Source organism: Trichosurus vulpecula, chromosome 4, assembly GCF_011100635.1.
Source record: "Trichosurus vulpecula isolate mTriVul1 chromosome 4, mTriVul1.pri, whole genome shotgun sequence".
In the NCBI taxonomy this organism is placed as follows: domain Eukaryota; kingdom Metazoa; phylum Chordata; class Mammalia; order Diprotodontia; family Phalangeridae; genus Trichosurus; species Trichosurus vulpecula.
The window spans coordinates 17,149,844-17,168,508 of record NC_050576.1 but is presented as its reverse complement, the minus strand read 5'-3'; the positions used below and the strand labels follow the sequence as shown (position 1 = coordinate 17,168,508).

The 18,665-nt window shown below is 47.1% G+C and overlaps 1 protein-coding gene across 1 annotated transcript in view; it reads right to left on the bottom strand.

Moving 5' to 3' along the window:
- LOC118846095 overlaps positions 1 to 3,913 on the bottom strand; it is a 73,218-nt gene extending 69,305 nt beyond the window's left edge. Inside the window, exons 1-3 of the mRNA XM_036754281.1 lie at positions 3,801 to 3,913; positions 3,058 to 3,209; positions 2,715 to 3,011 (exon numbers count right to left, since the gene is read on the bottom strand). Of these exons, the coding sequence (XP_036610176.1) occupies positions 2,715 to 3,011; positions 3,058 to 3,209; positions 3,801 to 3,913 (562 nt within the window). The remainder of the gene's footprint in view (positions 1 to 2,714; positions 3,012 to 3,057; positions 3,210 to 3,800) is intronic.
- Between the last annotated feature and the right edge of the window lie 14,752 nt (positions 3,914 to 18,665).

The window sequence follows — 18,665 nt, the reverse complement described above, 5'->3', positions numbered from 1 at the left end:
AGAGGAGCGGGGTCCTGGAGGAGGAGGAGGAAGGAGACCAGAGGCTGGAAGAAATTTAGAGATCACTCCCCACAGGGGTTTGTAACCTGGGGCGGGGGGGGGGGGGGTGGGAGATGGGGCAAGACCTTAAAGTCCAGCCTCGGACACTCACTGGCTGTATGTCCTTGAGCGCGCCACTTGGCCAGTTTCAGCCTCAGTTTCCTCATCTCTAAAACGAGAGTAATAATGGTGCCTATGGGGGTGCCCCTGGGAGGAGGGAGACTCCTCTTCCTGAGCTCAAAGACACTACCCGTGTGACCCTGGGCCAGTCATTTGGCCCCGTTTGCCTCAGTTTCCTCATCTGTCAAGTGAGCTGGAGAAGGAAATGGCTAACGGAGGCCTGGAGCGTCGGACATGACTGAACCGACTCACCAACAGCCCCAGGCTGGGGGGAGGGTCAAAGGAGACCCTTGCGAACCTGAAAGAGCTCTATGAATTCTGTCTCCATAATGGTCATGGACCCTCACCTGGAGAAGCCTGCAGACCTCTTCTCCAACTAATACGTTTAAATGCATGAAATAAAGCCCATAAGGTTATAAAGGAAATCCTATTATACTAATAAAAAAAGAATTCGACCCTATCCTTTTACAGACGAGAAGAGGGAGCAATGATTTCAACTAACTAGATCAATGACCTAGGGGTCATCTCGTCCAATATCCTCCCCCTCCATTTTACAGATGGGGAAACTAAGGCCGAAGGTGGTGAAGAGCCGTGTTACATTGGGTAGCAAGATAAGAACAAGTCAGAACTCCCAGTTCAGTTCTCTGTGGCACCGGACAAAGCTGGGATTGGAATCCAGCACTGTTTGCCACTGTAGGCCCTCCAGCTGTCTGGTCGCACTGACATCCCAGGCACTGATCATCTTTCTCCCAGCCCTGAGGGCCCCTAGAGGCCATCCGCTCCAACCCCCCCCCCCATTTTACAGATGATTGACTGGGGCCCCCCCCACTTGCCCAAGGTCACTCTGCCAGGCTTCAAACTCAGGTCCTTTGACCCCATAACCAGCTTTCTTTCCTCCCTCCTCCCAAGACAGCACACTACCCAGAATACAGTGAGAAACATCATCCCCAGATTTACAATTAGAATATGCAAGCATTTTACAAGGAATAAGTTTAAAAAAAAAAAAAAGAATAAAACTCCCCAGTCCCGGCCCAGCTGGGCTTAACATTTTGACGGGCTAATGGGCGTCTCTGTGCCCTTGGCCACATCCTCACCTTCCAGTGCCTTCGGGGTGGTCTCTCATCCCCTCACCCCCACTCAGGGCAATGTATTCTAGTACAAAGAGGTCACTAGTCACTAACTGGCACCCAACAACCCGGGTTCATTTGTACGGCTGGCACACTCACTCCCCGTGTGACCTTGGACATATGCTTTCCCTTGCCTGGGCCTCCGTTTCCTCATCTGTACAATGGAGGGCTTGACTACATGGTTTGCCAAGCTTCTTCTAGCTCAGGATCTGTATCTCACTGAGTGAAAATATGCCTTTTTTTTTCCCACTTTTTCTTTTTGAAGCTAGAATCAGCCCCCATAGAATTCATTCCACCTTGTGATCTTCCCACCCGCGGGGAGCACCCTCGGGATCATCGGGGGAGATCTCTTTGGGGAAAGGGCTGCCTGTGTGTGTTACCGAGAGGGACTCTCTTTGAAGCCAAGAAGACTGGGTGGGGCGGGGGGGGGGCTCCATACCTGCTCCAGACTTGTATTACCTCTCAGAGCCTCAGACAACTAAGACAATAAGTTTCGGAAGTGGGGCCAACCTATATTGGTAAAGGGAGCTTCGTCCTCTGGGAATACCAATGAAATCACCCAGTCCGGTCTCTTTTCCTCGCCTTCCGAAGACCACAACCACTTCACAGCAGTAAAATGGAAGGGGTCAAAGCTATGACCTTGGAGGAGATGACCGGCAGGAGCCAAGGGGGGTCCGGGAGAGGAACTCACCAAGCCGCTCGGTGGGTTCGCCAAGAGCTACTGCTGCTCTCCCCTCCCCCACCCCGCCTCTCCCATTTGGAGAGGACGGGACCTGAGAGCTTCCAGTCACTGCGGAGGGAACGAGCTGGGGGGAGTCCCGGAGTGGGGCGATAGCGGGGACAGCAGGACTCAGCTAATGCAGTCTCCTCTCCCCCCGCCCCCCAACTTAAAGACCATGTAGTAGGATTGCTCTTCGGAAGTAAAAGCGTTTCAGGCGAGCAAGGTTAGCGAGATAATTTCCCGCGAGCTGGGAGCCCCCCTCCCCCAGCCCGTTCCTTCTCCCCGCCTTCCCCCGCACCCCCCTTCCCGGGTCGGGCTGGATGCTTCGTTCACGGTCCTGCATCCCACCAGAGGTCTGGGGAGGGAAGGAGACGCCTGCGGCGTCCAGCCCCCACCTCCCCAACCCAGCCCGGCTTGGCCGCGAGAGGAGCAGCAGAGAACAAGTCTGGGGGGTGCCTGAGTGCGGCGCAGTTCCGGCCACTGGGCTGGGCTGCAGCACCGGCCCGATGCCCGCCTTCCCCCACCCCACGCCCCCCAAACTTGGCGCGCGCCCCCTTCTCCCTCCGCCTCAGGACGGGCACCGCGCAAGGCTGGCCTAAGCCATCCCACTACCAGTGCAGGACCCCGCGAGGGCTCTGCGAAGGCTGGGGTCTGCGGCTGCAAGCTGGGCGGGGGGGCGCTTTTAGCACTCCTGGGAGACGCCTTACCTTTGCCGAGCTGGCCGCAGGCTCCGGGTCGGGCGCAGATGGCGGGGGCTCGGTCGGGCAGCCGCGCTCGCTCCCGGTGCGCCTGGGCTGGCCAGGGGTGCTGGAGCAGGAGCCCGTGTCCAAGTGGGGCTGTGCGCGTCCCTAGGCTTCGCGCCGCTGGCCCGAAGTCCCCTGAGGCTCGCTGGCGGACAGGCGGGCGGCGTCCCGCTCCGAAAGCTGCCCCGCAGCCCCCGCCTCCCTTTGCAGCAGCGGAGAGAGAGAGAGGGAGAGGGGCCACACCACCACAGAGAGCGAGCGCTCATGCGGCTCCCGCTTTGGGGGGCGGGGGGATTTTCGAGGCCACCTCGCCCAGCCCCGGGTCGCACTCGGGACCCCTCCTCCACGCCCGCCTCCGACTCTGCCTCTGGCACCTCCCGACGAGTCGACTCCGGGACTGCGACGGGCGGAGAGCTCCCTTTGCGTGGGGTTCTCGAGGCAAACTTCAGAGGAGCAGCCCTGGGAGGAGGAGAAAGGGCTGCCTTTGCCTTGGGGGTGGTCGCTAGAAGGAATCAGATCCTGGATTCCGCGCCGGCCGGGGACCCTAGGGAACATCCCAGGCAATCCCCTTTTTTACTGAAAAGGAAACTGAGGCCCAAGGAGGGCATATTATTGGTCCCAAGGTCACACGTAGAAAGTGGCAGCCCCAGGATTCAAACCTGGTTTGTGTTTTATTTTTAAAATACGAAATCAAAGAAGCAGAACACCTTTATATCAAAAGTTCTTAACCTTTTTTGTGTCGTGAGTAGTCTGGTGAAGCATCATATTTTTAAATGTATAAAATTAAATTACAGATGTTACCAATTATAAGGGTATACAGTTATCAATTTTTTTAAGTTCACTGGCCTCCAGATCAAGAACCCCTGTTTGAAAGGGTAAAAGATACAGTGGCTGGCATGATTGGTTAGTTGACTGATGTTAGTTTGCCCCTCATTCGATGTCTGTCAAGGCACCCATTCTGGCCCCCATCATGCCCCATCATCGCGACTCACCCCCGACCCCCTCCCACCCGGGACTGAGGCTCTTTGCCGGCTTCTCACTTGTTGTTACCTCCTACGGCCGCTTGGGGGAAGTGATCTGAGAAAGTCCCACTCCGCGGCCTGCGGCTGAATGTGTTCGGCACCTCCAGGGGTACTTGCGTCCAGGAGCCAGAGCTGGATCATGCCTCTCTAGAGGTCGGGTCGTCCAACCCCTAATTTTATAAACGAGAAAACCCAAGTCTAGATTGGCAAATGACTTTCTCAGGGACCCATAGCTCCTAAATATCTCAGTTGGGATTCACACCCAGGTGTGCCTGGGAACCCACCACACCATGCTGCTTCTCACATGTTACATGTATTTCAAGCACTGTGGCTCCTGGGTAGAAGGAGGTATTTGGTGGTATGAGGGACATTTCCCCAAGCAGAAATCTATATATGGGGTGGGGGGAATAGGGGAGAGAGAGAGGAGAGGAGAGGAGAGGAGAGAAGAGGAGAGAGAGAGACAGAGACAGAGAGAGCAAGAGAGAGAGAGACAGACATTCAGAGACAGAGAGAACAGGAGAGAGAGAGGAGAGGGAGAGAGGAGAGGAGAGACAGATAGGCAGAGAAGAGAGAGAGGAGAGAGGAGGGAGAGAGGAGAGAGAGAATCTTAAAACTAGAAATGTCAGATCCCTAAGCCCTTGTCTTCAATCACATACAGAAGGTTAAGAATGTGGAGCAGTGAGTCTCTACAGTTCCAGCCTTGGAGTCGAGAAGATCTGCCTTAAAATCCTATCTAGACACTTACTAGCTGTGTGACCTCGGGCAAGTCACTTAACTTTTCTCAGCCTCAGTTTCCTCCTCTGAAAAATGGGAAGGGGGAAATCAACATCCAAGGTTCTCTTCTTGCTTTAAAGAAAGGAATCTGTGAACAAACATTTATTAAGTGCTTGCAAGGCCCTGTGTGACCCTGGGAAAGTCACTTCATCCTGTTTGCCTCAGTTTCCTCATCTGTAAAGTGAGCTGGAGAAGGACATGGCAAACTGCTCCAGCCATGACCGAAATGAATGAACATCATTCATTACCCTGGAGCAGTGTAGCTTCTAATGGGGGGTGGGGAGGGGGCATCCACCAAATACATCCAAACAGATGGGGGAATGAAAGTAACCTTAATGGAGTGGCCACTTCGAACTGTCCTTGACCTTAGGGACCACTTAGCCCAACCCCCTCATTTTAAAGATGAGGATTTTTCAAGACTTTGATATCATCATCCTGAATCCTGCCCCTTTTGAAGCCCAATTTATTTACAAATTTAAGGCCAGAATCTGGCATGGTTTCAGATTTTTTTTATATACCATCTACCTTTGAGTTATTGGGCATTGTCAGAATGAGTGAGCACCAGTTCAAAGTCAGGGGACCTGGGTTTGAATTCTCTCCCTGCCTGTGTAACCTTGGGCAGATGCCTTCACTTTCCTAAAATGTAAAATGAGAGCTTTGTCCAGCTGACCTTCCAACCCCGAACTCACTGATGATCTTGAAGGTTCCTTCCAGCTCTGATGACCTCTGAAGGGGCTGGACTCCCCAAGCTGGCTGGCAGTGAGGAGTTCATAGAGTCTCTTGAGCTGGGAGGGACCTTCAAGGTCTTGACTCTTTTTACTGAGGAGGAAACAGATCCAGAGAGGTAAATGATCAAGGTCATAAAGATGGTACTGGAGACTGCAATAATGGGCTGCCAGGTCCTTTGACCATAGACCCAGCTCCATTTGCCCTGAGACTGGCCTTTTTAAACATCATTCAAACGCAGGGTCACTCCTTTCATCGAGGAATTTAGGCAATGAAAATTGTGTAGTCCTTGAAAGCAAGATCTCAACAGGGTTACTCAGAGTGGGGAACTCATCTTCAGTCGAAAAGCCAGGAGGTTCATCTAGCAAGCCTGCTGCATCAGGAGGGTCCACACACCCCAAATGAGCAGCAGGCAGACCTGAACCAGAGAAGAGCCTGCTGACCACAAGGAAGCAGCCCCTGGGTGGATGGATCAATCAGCTCTGGCGAGGCTTGTTTCTTTCATCCGGCCAGCAAACCTGTTGAAGTGGAGTCTAGAAAGGGAACAAGCCTGAGCTGCCCAAGGAGATGCCATCTTTCTCCAGGTTGGCTGAAGCCCAGGGGAAAGGACTAGCTTGCCTTCGCCGCCTCATTGCCAGTCTCAGAGCACAGCATCTCCCTGTGATGGCATCGATTGTGTGCCCTGCATTCTGCTGTGGGATCCCTGCACAAAGTCCAGTACAGGGTCACTGCCCCCACCCCCAGCCAATGCAAGTCAGCATTGTATGATCAGATCCCCCTTTGGCTTTCCCTTGGACACAGGACAGGGTGAAGGGTGGGGGAGTTCTCCAGGGTTCTACCTGACTATCTGGGGGTTCAGAGAGGAGGGGAGCATGCGTCTATTGATGTGATCAAGGTATCAGAGAAAGGTCACAGGAGCAGGGATAGAAGAGGAGAAGGCAACCTGAGAGATTCACACAAAGCATGGCAGTGTGATCCAATGAAAGGATGCTGGACTTGGAGTCAGAGAGCCTGGGTTCAAATCCTGAATCTGCCACTTGTGTGACCTTGAGGAGAAGCATAAGGACAGGACCTGTAATTTCATTGTTCTAGGAAGTTCCTGGGTGAAGAAACTCCCTCTCCACGTCAAGGTCAGTTCATCCTCTGCAGCTCAGGGTGTCTTAGCGACTCTAGAACATTGAGAGGCTGAGTGACTTGGCCACTCATACAACTAAGAGAGCTTAGCTATTAAAGCTTAGAAATAAGACTGTGGGGACAACCTGTATGTCAGAGGTGGGTCTCGAACCCAATCCTTCTTGGCTCCGAGGCCAGGGCTCAGTGAATACCCCAAGCTGTGTGTCTGATCTGTAGCGCCTTATAAAAAATGGAACAATTATTGTTTGTCTTGGTCTAGACCTGCAATTTAATTCATTCATTCAACAAGTATTTACTAAGCAGGTACGGTGATAGATGGGAAGGCAGGTAGGTGGCATAGTAGTGGGTAGAGCGCCAGGCCTGGAGTCGGGAAAACCTGAGTTCAAATTTGCCCTCAGACACTTAGTAGCTGTGTGACCCTGGGCAAATCACTTAACCCTGCTTCCCTCAGTTTCCTCATCTGTAAAATGAGCTGGAGAAGGAAATGGCAAGCCACTCCAGTATCTCGGCCAAGAAAACACCACATGGGGTCGAGAAGAGTCAGACTTGACTGAAATGATTGAACTACAACAATGGGGATAGGTACCAGGAATGCAAAGCCCACCATTACATACTCATTGCCCTCAAGAAGTTTATATTCTCTAGGGGGAGGGGGGAAGACAAGACTCTACCGACAAAGATAAGAAAGTGAAAGCTATTTACAGAGTAAATACAAAGTAATAAAGGGGCAGAGGAACTTCCTGATGTGTGAGAGAATAGGGAAGGGCCAAGTACAAGGCTCCAAGTACTGGAGCTCAGTCCTAAAGGAAGCTAATGATTCCAAGAAGCAAAAGTGAAGGAGTGCCTTCCAGGCTTGGGAAAACCATCTCTGCAAAGGCATGGAGACCAGAGATGGAACGTCATGTTTGGGGAGGAGTCACTTGGTCTTTGTGGCAGGACAAATCTGGGGAATATGGAGACTCTGAAGCCAGGGTTTCTGTCTTCAGCTGCAGTGGTCTTTCCGCTACACCTTGCAGCTCCTTCGAGGCATCAGAAGTTTTAGAACTGCAAGGGGCTGTAGGAGACCATCTTGTCTGGGGGGGGGGGTCCCCACCAGGGGCATGTTGGTAAAATGTTTAACAATCAGATCTCTGAAACCCATGACACACTTTTCAATTTAATTTGTATTATTTGCATTTTCTTCGTCTCTTGCTTAAGTCCGTACAATCAGCAAAACAATAAAAGACGCCCTGGTGAATATGCAGCATTTGCCAGTTTCCAAGGTGTGAATGCTAACACTCACATTTAATCATCAGAGCCGGTAAGAGGGGACTCCTGGGGGCAGCAAGGTGGCAGAGTGAGTAGAGCACCAGCCCTGGAGTTGGGAGGACCTGAGTTCAAATCTGACCTCAGACACTTGACACACTTACTAGCTGTGTGACCTTGGGCAAGTCACTTAACCCCAATTGTCCTGCCCCCCCTGAAAAAAAAAACAAAAAAGAGGGGGCTCCGGCACACCCCTAGACTCCTTTCTGTTGACCAAAGACTCCCCAGGTTCTGTAGTGTTACTTCAAGGGCTCTCTATCCAGTCGTATATTTCTCAGCCAAGGGATACTAATAGTACAAATTCCAGTGTGGGTTTGGAGGAGGGGATGGAGGGAGAAGAGAGTTTCGAAGGTGAAAAAAGGCATCCTTCACATGAAAAGACTGGGAATCACCAATCTTCTCCACCCTTTTTATTTCCCAAATGAGGAAAACTGAAAGAGGAACCCTGGAAGGGGTCTTGACTTGCCCAGGGACAAATGGATAAAAAGTAACAGTTAAAATCTGAACCTAGGTCCTTCCACATCAAAAATCTAGAAGGGCGGGGATAAGGAAAAGGAAGCTGGGCTTGGGCTGGGGAAAGTCCTGTAGCCCAGCCTCAGATCCTTCCTGTCTGTATGACCACAAGCAGATCACTTCTCAGCGAGCCTCAGTTTCCTCACTTGTAAGATAGATATAACCACCCCTAGGACCACGTGAAATAATGTATAGAAAGTACTATACAAGCACCACCATCTCTCTTCCTGCCACGTTTTCCAAACACAGCGTTGTGGTTGGCTTTGCCTGGGGACGGTAAAAAATGTTGACTTTGTTCTTTCTGTGGCCTTAGAGAAGGGGATAAGGAGGGGTCAGCTGGGTGAAATAAATGTGGGGGCAGAGGATTTTCTTTCCCTTATTTGTAAGGGGCTGAATTATTGCCATATTCTGCACAGAATATGGTCCCATGACCTGGGCGCGGGGGGGAGGGGTCTTCCTCTTAAGAATTCCCCAGTATTATTATTGTGGTCATGGTGGTTGTTCTCAAAAGGAAGACTTATGAACCATGATAAATTCAAAGGGAGTACACCCAGGATTCTCTGGGGAGCTCCGCCCACTGATGACTGGAAAGTCGAGTTAAGATTTTCTTACTCCTAACAGTTAAAAAATGTGCTTCTCCAGCAAACAATGGGAGGCATTTAAGGCTCTTTCTTCAGAAGTGGAGGTGGTTTGGTCAACTTCTCCTCATAGCATACTTAGCTCTGGGTGGGGAACACCCCAATTACCCTGGGTGAAGGAGCCAAGTTCCATCAAAGCAGGAGTAATTACATGTTTAAAGACATTTGTTCCCTTCATTTATTCATTCAACTGGCAGGAGAGTCAGAGGACTTAGATTCAGACGTACCTCTGACAGATACTGTATGACTCTGAGAACAAAGGCTCTTCTGTAAAATGAGGGGGCTAGAACTATGAGCATTTATTAAGCCCTTACTGTGTGCCAGGCATTGTGCTAGGTGCAAGGAATGGGGGGGAGCGGTTTGGAACAGTACCTGCCCTTGGGGAGCTTACCTTCTCTCTAGAAGCAACAACAGATACTGAGATAAGTAAATATGAAGCATACGCCAAGGAATTTCATGGAGGGGACACTAATATCTGGAGGTGGGGTTCAGGAAGGTCTTGCTGATGGCGGTGACCCTTGGGCTAAATCTTGAACCCGAAGATTCCAAGGGGCAGAGGTGAGCAGGGAGCATCCAGGCAAAGGCAGGAGATAAAATGCTGTAGACAAGAAGTAGGAAAAGGCCAGTTTGATTGGACCATAAAGTGCATGACAGGGAATACTGCTGTCATCAACTTGGAAAGAAAATCTGGAGCCAGACTGTGAAAGTCTTGAAATGCCCAACAGGGGAGCTGTTTTTTATCCTGAAAGCAAAAGGGAGCCATTGGGGTTTCTTGAGCTGGGAAGTGATGTAGTCTGTCTTTTTAGGAAAATCAACTTGGCAGCTGTGGGTAGGATGGGCTGAAGAGGGGAAACCAAAGAGGAGACTGTATCAACAGTAAATGGTGATGAAGCCTAAACTGAGGCAGCAGTTGCACGAGTGGAGAGGATGAGATGCATTAAAGTAGAATTTTTTAATGAGTTTTTTTTTTTAGGCAATTAGGATTAAGTGACTTGTCCAGGGTCACACAGGGAGTAAGTGTCTGAGACTGCATTTGAATTCAGATCCTCCTGGCTCCAGGGCCAGTACTCTATCCACTACACCACCCACCTGCCCAAGACATACTATTTCTTTTTTTTAAGAAAAAGAAGAGAGGAAAAAATCCGCACAACTGATCAGTACAATGGGAAAGTCTGAAATCATTTGCAATGTGTAACACCTGTGGACCTTCCTTCCACCTCCTCAAAGGTTGAGGGTGTCCTCTTATTTCTCTTCCTTGATTGCTATCATGTTGTTACATTTATTTTTATTTTTATGTGTATGTGGTTGCTCTTTCCATTTACATTGTAATAGTTATTGCATAGATGATTTTCTTGGCTCTGCTCACTTCGCTCTGCACAGTTCATAGAGATCTTTCCAAAATTCTTTGAATTCGCCACATTCATTGTTTTTACAGTACAGAAGTATCCCATTACACAGATGTACCACAATTTGTTTAGCCATCCCCTCCATCAACGAGCAGCTACTTTGTTTCCAATTCTTTATTATCACAAAAAAAGTGCTGCTATAAATATTTTAGTGTATAAGGGTTCTTTCTTCTTATCAACAGCTGCCTTGGGGTACAAGCCCAGTAATGGAGTCTCTGGTTCAAAGACCAGGGACAGTTTAATCACTTTATTTGCATAATTCCAAATTACTTTCCAAAATGGTTTTACTATTTCACAGCTCCACTAACAATGTATTAGTGTGTTTATTATCCCACAAGAACAGCAGGTAGAATTAACAAGACTTGGCACCTGATTAGAGAGACGGGTGTGGGAGAGTGAGGAACTCAAAGGGACTCAGAGATTTCCAACCTGGGGGACTGGATCATGGTGCCTTCAACAAAATAGGGGAGTCCGGAGGAGGGTTGGGTTTAAGAAGGAAGGGATGGCATTCCATTTTGGACATGGTAACATAATAACAGAAAACATTTCTATGGTGCTTTGGGGTTTCCAAAGCTCTGTATAAATATTATTTCATTTAATCCTCCTAGTGCAGTTAAGAGCTTGGTGCTATTCTTATCCCCATAGTGCAGATGAGAAAAATAATGTAAATAGAGATTAAGTGACCTGCCCAGAGTCACACTGATAGTAGGTGTCTGAGGCAGAATTTGAGCTCCGGTCTTCGTGATTCCAAGGCTAGCACTATTTGCTGCAACACCTCACTTCCTCATTGAGATGCCACTGGGGTATCTATGGGACATCCAGGTAAGATATTTAGACTGTAGCTAGTGGTGATATATGGTGATATATATGTTTAGATAGGTAGATAGATGGATGGATGGAGGGAGGGAGGGAGGGACGGAGGGATGGATGGATGGATGGATGGATGGATGGACAGACAGATGGTGATGACTGGAGATGAGGGCTGCATATGTAGATTTATGAGTCATCATTTGGGGAGTTAAATTTTTATTAATCACTTACTAAGTATAGACATCAGTACTCGTTCATTGTTTGTCCTTTATTCTTGAAGAGGCCCATGATGTCGGGAAGGTGATGCCATGACTTGCAAATGAATTGGATTTAAGTGAGGAGGGCTGTACAAAGTCACCAGTCTCACTTTCTCCCCTGGAGCCCTCTGGGTCCAGTGGTAAGATAAGATCAGGACAACTAGAGATAGCCCCCAGAAGTCTATTCCAGGCTTCAAGGTAAGTGCTTAGTCTAGATCAGACTAGACTGACATGATTCTCAGTCTGCTTGACTCATTAAAGCTGCATATGACAGAGAATCACAGATTACTGGGATCTCAGAATTCAGAGGCCATCTAATTCTAGGCAGGCTTCAAACCAAAGTCTTCCTGATTCCATATCCAGTGCTCCAATCCCAACAGCTAAAGCTATGATGCCTCCAGTTACTCATCCCATGAACTACTTGTCCCCAGAGGCAGAATTAAACAAAATGGGCCAACTTTTCAAAGAGACAGAAGCCAGGAAAAACCCTCCCATCAATTAGAGCTCCCTAACAATAGCGGGGCTCTCCTTCCAGTGACATCTTTAAGTCATCCAAGGCTGGACAGCCACTTCCCGGATATGTGTGTGGACTAAGATGGACTGGGTCCTTTCCAGCTCTGAGATGCAGGAAAGACGAAATCGAGAAATCAGCAATGGACCTCAGCATCCAAGCAGCAGTGTGGGAACAGACCATTCCGCGCCCTGAGGCCCATGAAGAAGGGGACCTCCTTGCTGGCCTGAAGCCATCCCGGAGGGCTCCAGCCTAGGAGAACCCCTTGTCTTTTAAATTCTAGGTGCTCTCCTGACTCTGTGCCTCACCTGGTGCTTAATCAGCCCCTGCCGGCTTACCACCAGCAGGAACCTCCTTTAGGCAAAGCCCTGATGCAGCATTCATGGACAATTTGGCAACTTATCAACTCAATTTAATTCGGCAAGCATTTGTAAGCTCCTACTTTGTGCAAGCCTGATGGTGTGAAACCAAGGAAATCTCTACCTTCAGAGGGCTTACATTCTAAATCGGTTCTACCTCAAACAGATAAGTAAATAGTACTAACGATAATTCCCGGGATTCATGTAATAAGACCTTGGGGTTTACAAGGCAGCACTTTACACATACAGGGTGTTCCAAGTCTTAGGGCCATTTTAAGCTATTACTGCAGTAAAACTTTTGGGACACCCTGTAATATCTTATTTGATGTACATTACATACATTAGTATGTACGAGATCATTTGAAGAGGGAGAGTTAGAACGATCAGCCAAGGCTTTCGTGGAAGGGGGCACCCAAGCCAAGCTGTGAAGGATTCGAAGAGGCAGAGATGAGGAGGGAGGGCGTTCCAATCTCATAGGACAATCTCTGCAAAGGCAAGGAGATGAGAAATGGAATGCCCAGCTTGGGGGTGGCTGGTACCATGTGTTGGTCAGTTTGGCAGATTGGGGAGTCATGTGAGACCCTTCTGCACAGTTGAATGGGACCCATGTCCTAGAGGGCTGAGAAATAACAAATATATGTTCTCTTGAAAATGCTTGACTTTCTGTAAGTCACTTAACCTCTATGCCTCGGTTTACCCTCTGTGAAGAGAAGGGGTCGTATTAAATTGCCTTTGAGGCCCCTGTCAGCCCTAGGTCCTATGATTTTGAATTTAATTGTCGAATTTGTGTCTCCTACATATCAGCATGGAATATGTGCCCAAGCTATTATCATTATCATTATTATTATTATTAAGAGTGGGATCAGCAGCTAGATGGTGCAGTGGATAGATCCCTGGGTCTGAAGTTAGAAAGACCTGAGTTTGAATCTAGCCTCAGACAATTACCAGCTGTGTGACCCTGGGCAAGTCACTTAACCAGGAGACTATAAGCTGCAGAAAAGGTGACCTGCATTGGTGGAAGGACAGTCCCCACTGGAATTCCTTCTCCTCTCCCTCATATTGCTCTTAAGGGACTACAGAGTCAGGTGACCAGGGTCCAAAGCCCAGCCAGGCCGGTCCCTACCCCAGTGACTCCCCAAGCTTCAATTTCCTCTTGGGCTAACTGGCCTTTGAGGGGCCTTCCTTCCCTCTCTACATCTAGGATGCTCCTAGGCTTGCACCTCCCAGGTTTGCTATGAGGATCTAATGAAATGAGAGATGCAAAGGGGCTTCTTTTGTGAAGAGAAATAAATGTCAGCTTTGTTCTTAGCAGCATCAGAAGAATAAGCCACATGAAGAAAATCTCCCTCCTTCTTAGGACTTCCCTTCCCCCTGCCCCCTCCTCTCCTCCTCTCTGTTTCCCACCAGCTCCTCCACTGCCCTTAGGAGAACCAGAGATTGGAATCTCCATTGCTGCTTGACCACTCCCATAAGGCTTCAGTTCAAAGAAACCAGCAGCCTTTTCATCACCTAGGGCAAATCTCATTTCCTTTCTGACTACCTAGATGGAGATTGTTCTCAGAGCTGTGGGAACTAGAGCCCAGCCCCAAAGATGGCTCTGTTAGTAATTATTCACAGAATTAGAGATCTACAGCTGGAAAGCAGGAACCTCAGAGGCATCTATTCCAGCCTCCTCATTTTACAGAGGGGCAGACTGAAGCCCACCAGTCATACCCATTATTGGGCGTTGGAGCAGATATCTATGGAATTCAATGACCCCCTTTTGTTTTGGTAGCTTCATGCTTCCACCAGGAATTCTGCTCCAACTAGGCCTTGATTCAAGAAATTAAAACATGCCATCTCTGGAAGTGACCCCAAAGGGTCTCTTTAAGTGTAGAAGTGAAGAAACACAGAGCTGTGGTCAAAAGTGCTTGCTTCATCTGGAAGAAGCTCATGTACCATCCTAGGCAAGAGAAGATCTTGTCAGGTAATAAGGGAATGATGGTAATCACAAGCTAGGCTCAGATTCCATAATGATGGTACATTCCATATCTCACTGAAAAAACCACTGACCTGGAGAATAGATCCAGGAGAGATAACATAAAAATTATTGGACTACCTGAAAGCCATGATCAAAAAAAGAACTTAGATGTCATCTTTCAAGAAATTGTCAAGGAGAACTGCCCTGATATTCTAGAACCAGAGGGTAAAATAGAAATTCAAAGAATCCACTGATCACCTCTTGAAAAAGATCCCAAAAAGAAAACTCCTAGGAATATTGTCGCCAAATTCCAGAATTCCCAGGTGAAGGAGAAAATATTGCAAGCAGCCAGAGAGTAACAATTTGAGTATTGTGGAAACACAATCAGAATAATCCAAGATCTAGCAACTTCTACATTAAGGGATCGAAGGACTTGGTATATGATATTCTGGAAGTCAAAGGAGCTAGGATTAAATCCAAGAATCACCTACCCAGCAAAATTGAGTATAATACTTCAAGGCAAAATAGGGATTTTCAATAAAATAGAGGACTTTCAAGCTTTCTCAATGAAAAGACCAGAGCTGAATAGAAAATTTGACTTTCAAATACAACAATCAAGAGAAGCATGAAAAGGTAAACAGGAAAGAGAAATCATAAGGGATTTACTAAAGTTGAACTGTTTTGTTTACATTCCTGCATGAAAAGATGATATTTGTAACTCATGAAACCTTTCTCAGTATTAGGGTAGTTGAAGGGAATATGCATATATGAAGACAAAGGGCACAGGGTGGGTTGAATATGAAGGGATGATATCTAAAAATAAATAAATAAATACAATTAAGGTGTGAGAGAGGAATATATTGGGAGAAGGAGAAAGGGAGAGATAGAATGGGGTAAATTATCTCACATAAAAGTGGCAAGAAAAAGCAGTTCTGTTGGAAGGGAAGAGGGCGCAGGTGAGGGGGAATGAGTGAATCTTGCTCTCATCGGATTCGACCTGAGGAGGGAATAACATACACACTCAATTGGGTATCTTACCCCGCAGGAAAGAAGGAGGAAAAAAAAGGGGGGGATGATAGAAGGGAGGGCAGATGGGGGAGGAGGTAATCAAAAGCAAACACTTTTGAAAAGGGACAGGGTCTAGGGAGAAAATTGGATAAAGGGGGATAGGATAGGAAGGAGCAAAATATAGTCTTTCACAACATGAGTATTGTGGAAGGGTTTTGCATAATGATATACATGTGGCCTATGTTGAATTGCTTGCCTTCTTAGGGAGGGTGGGTGGGGAGGGAAGTCAGGGAGAGAATTTGGAACTCAAAGTTTTAAAAGAAGATGTTCAAAAAAAAGTTTTTGCATGCAACTAGGAAATAAGACATACAGGGAATGGGGCATAAACATCTATCTTGCCCTACAAGAAAGTAAGGGAAAAGGGGATGGGGTGGAGTGGGGTGACAGAAGGGAGGGCTGACTGGGGAATGGGGCAATCAGAATATATGCCATCTTGGAGTGGGAGGGAGGGTAGAAATGGGGAGAAAATTTGTAATTCAAACTCTTGTGAAAAGTAATGCTAAAAACTAAAAATATTAAATAAATAATGATTTTTTAAAAAAAAAGATATAGACAGGATCAATAGGAAATGATCAACAGAGGAAAGGTACGAACATTAGGGGGTGGGAGAAGATCAGGAAAGGCTTCTTGTGGAAGGTCAGATTTTGACTGGAATTTGAAAGAAGTCCAAGAGGCCAGGAGGAGAAGAGGAAGGAGAGCATTCAGGCATGAGGGACAGCCAGAGAAAATGCCCAAAGTCTGGAGATGGAGTGGCTTGTGTGAGGAAAAGTAGAGTAAGTGGGGGCAGATTGGGGTATAAGAAGTCAGAAGAATGGAAAGGTAGAGAGGGGCCAGGTTAAAAAGGGCTTGAAGAACCAAACAGAGGATTTTGTATTTGATCCTGGAGGTGAAAGGGAATCCCAGGTGTTTGTTGGATGGGGCTAACATAGAGGGAGACAAACTTGGAGGGCAGCAAGTAATTTATTATCTGGGATCTGGGCAAAGCCTCACATTCCCCAGTTTTACTGTAGAGTTGCACAAAATACCATCAGCAGCATGACCATGGTGGGGACTGGTCCAGAGCTCCAGCTTTCCTGTTGAATAGGATTAGGTTAGTCGCTAGCACTGCCCCTGGTGGTGAAATAGGTCATGTGCATCTAATAGGGACAAGGACTGGATGGGTGATTTCATTGGTATAAAGAAACACCTGCTGAAGTAGGTAGACAACTTCTCTGTAATTTGTAGTCTTAGAGAGATGTCTAGGGAATTAAGAGGTTAAATGACTTTCTCATGGTCACACAGTTTATGTCAGAGGCAAAATTTGAACCCATCTCTTCCCAGCTTCAAGGATAAATCTGGAATGTGACCTTGGCCACACTGTCTCTGAGATTTCCACGTTGGCTCTTCCTACCACTGTGAAGGATAAGTCACCAAGGACGTCTGATACAGAAACTAAATGTAATAGTTACGATTCAGGTCAAAAGTCAGTGGGTCATAACATTAATGTCAAGTCAGGAAGCATTAATTAACCAACTACTATGTGCCAGGCACTGTGGTAAGTGCTGGAAGAGACCTCCCAGTCATTTTGTGGATGAAGACATTGAGACAAGGTCCCATCGGTACTAATTAGCAAAGCTAGGACTCAAACCCAGTGCTCATTGCCCTTGGTCACCCTATCAGGTGCTGGGTTTAAATCTTGCTTCCTGCCTTATCAAGGACAAATTACAGTTTTCTTTTTTTTTATAATTGTATTTATTTTTAATTTAATTTTTTTAAAATTTAATTTATTTAATATATTTAGTTTTCAGCATTGATTTTCACAAGAGTTTGAATTATGAATTTTTTCCCCATTTCTACCCTCTCCCCCACTCCAAGATGGCATATATTCTGGCCCTGTTCCCCAGTCAGCCCTCCCTTCTGTCACCCAACTCCCCTCCCATCCCCTTTTCCCTTCCTTTCTTGTAGGGCAAGATAAATTTCTACACCCCATTGCCTGTGTATCTTATTTTCTAGTTGCATGCAAAAACTTTTTTGTTTGTTTTTGAACATCTGTTTTTAAAACTTTGAGTTCCAAATTCTCTCCCCTCTTCGCTTCCCATCCACCCTCCCTAAGAAGTAAAGCAATTCAACATAGGCCACATGCGTATCATTACGTATAACCCTTCCACAATACTCATGTTGTGAAAGACTAACTATATTTTGCTCCTTCCTAACCTATTCCCCTTTATCCAACTTTCTCCCTTGACCCTGTCCCTTTTCAAAAGTGTTTGTTTTTGATTACCTCCTCCCCCATCTGCCCTCCCTTCTATCATCCCCCCTTTTTTATCTTTTTCCTCCTTCTTTCCTGTGGTGTAATATACCCAACTGAGTATGTATGGTATTCCCTCCTCAGGCCAAATCTGATGAGAGCAAGATTCACTCATTCCCCCTCACCTGCCTTCTCTTCTCTTCCTACAGAACTGCTTTTTCTTGCCACTTTTATGTGAGATAATTTACCCCATTCTATCTATCCCTTTCTCCCTCTCTCAATATATTCCTCTCTCATCCCTTAATTTGATTTTATTTCTTTTAGATACCATCCCTTCATTTTCAACTCACCCTGTGCCCACTGTCACTCTCTCTCTCTCTCTCTCTCTCTCCATACATATATATATGTATATATATGTATATATATATATATGTGTATATATATGTATATATACACATACATATGTACATACACATATACATACACACACATATATGTACATATATATATATATAATATACATATTCCCTTCAGCTACCCTAATACTGAGGTCTCATGAATCATACACATCATCTTTCCATGCAGGAATGTAAACAAAACAGTTCAACTTTAGTAAGTCCCTTGCAATTTCTTTTTCTTGATTACCTTTTCATGCTTCTCTTGATTCTTGTGTTTGAAAGTCAAATTTTCTATTCAGCTCTGGTCTTTTCACTGAGAAAGCTTGAAAGTCCTCTATTTTATGGAAAATCCATATTTTGCCTTGGAGCATGATACTCAGTTTTGCTGGGTAGGTGATTCTTGGTTTTAATCCTAGCTCCATTGACCTCCAGAATATTGTATTCCAAGCCCTTCGATCTCTTAATGTAGAAGCTGCTAGATCTTGGGTTATTCTGATTATGTTTCCACAATACTCAAGTTGTTTCTTTCTGGCTGCTTTCAGTATTTTCTCCTTGATCTGGGCTCCAGCCCAGGACAGCCTGGATAGTCTCTGGGTAAGGTCTATCACACACGGAGCTGGGAGTGGAGTGGAGCAGAGCAGAGCCCAGCATGGGCTGCATGGACCAGCCAGACCAGGATCCGGGCAGAGCGTGCCCTAGCGCCCTGAATCAGTGAGCTGCAGCAGTTACCAGACTTCTCAACCCACAAACACCAAAGACAACAGAAAAGGTTAGTGGGAAAAGCTGCTGGGGACAGGGTGATAGAGT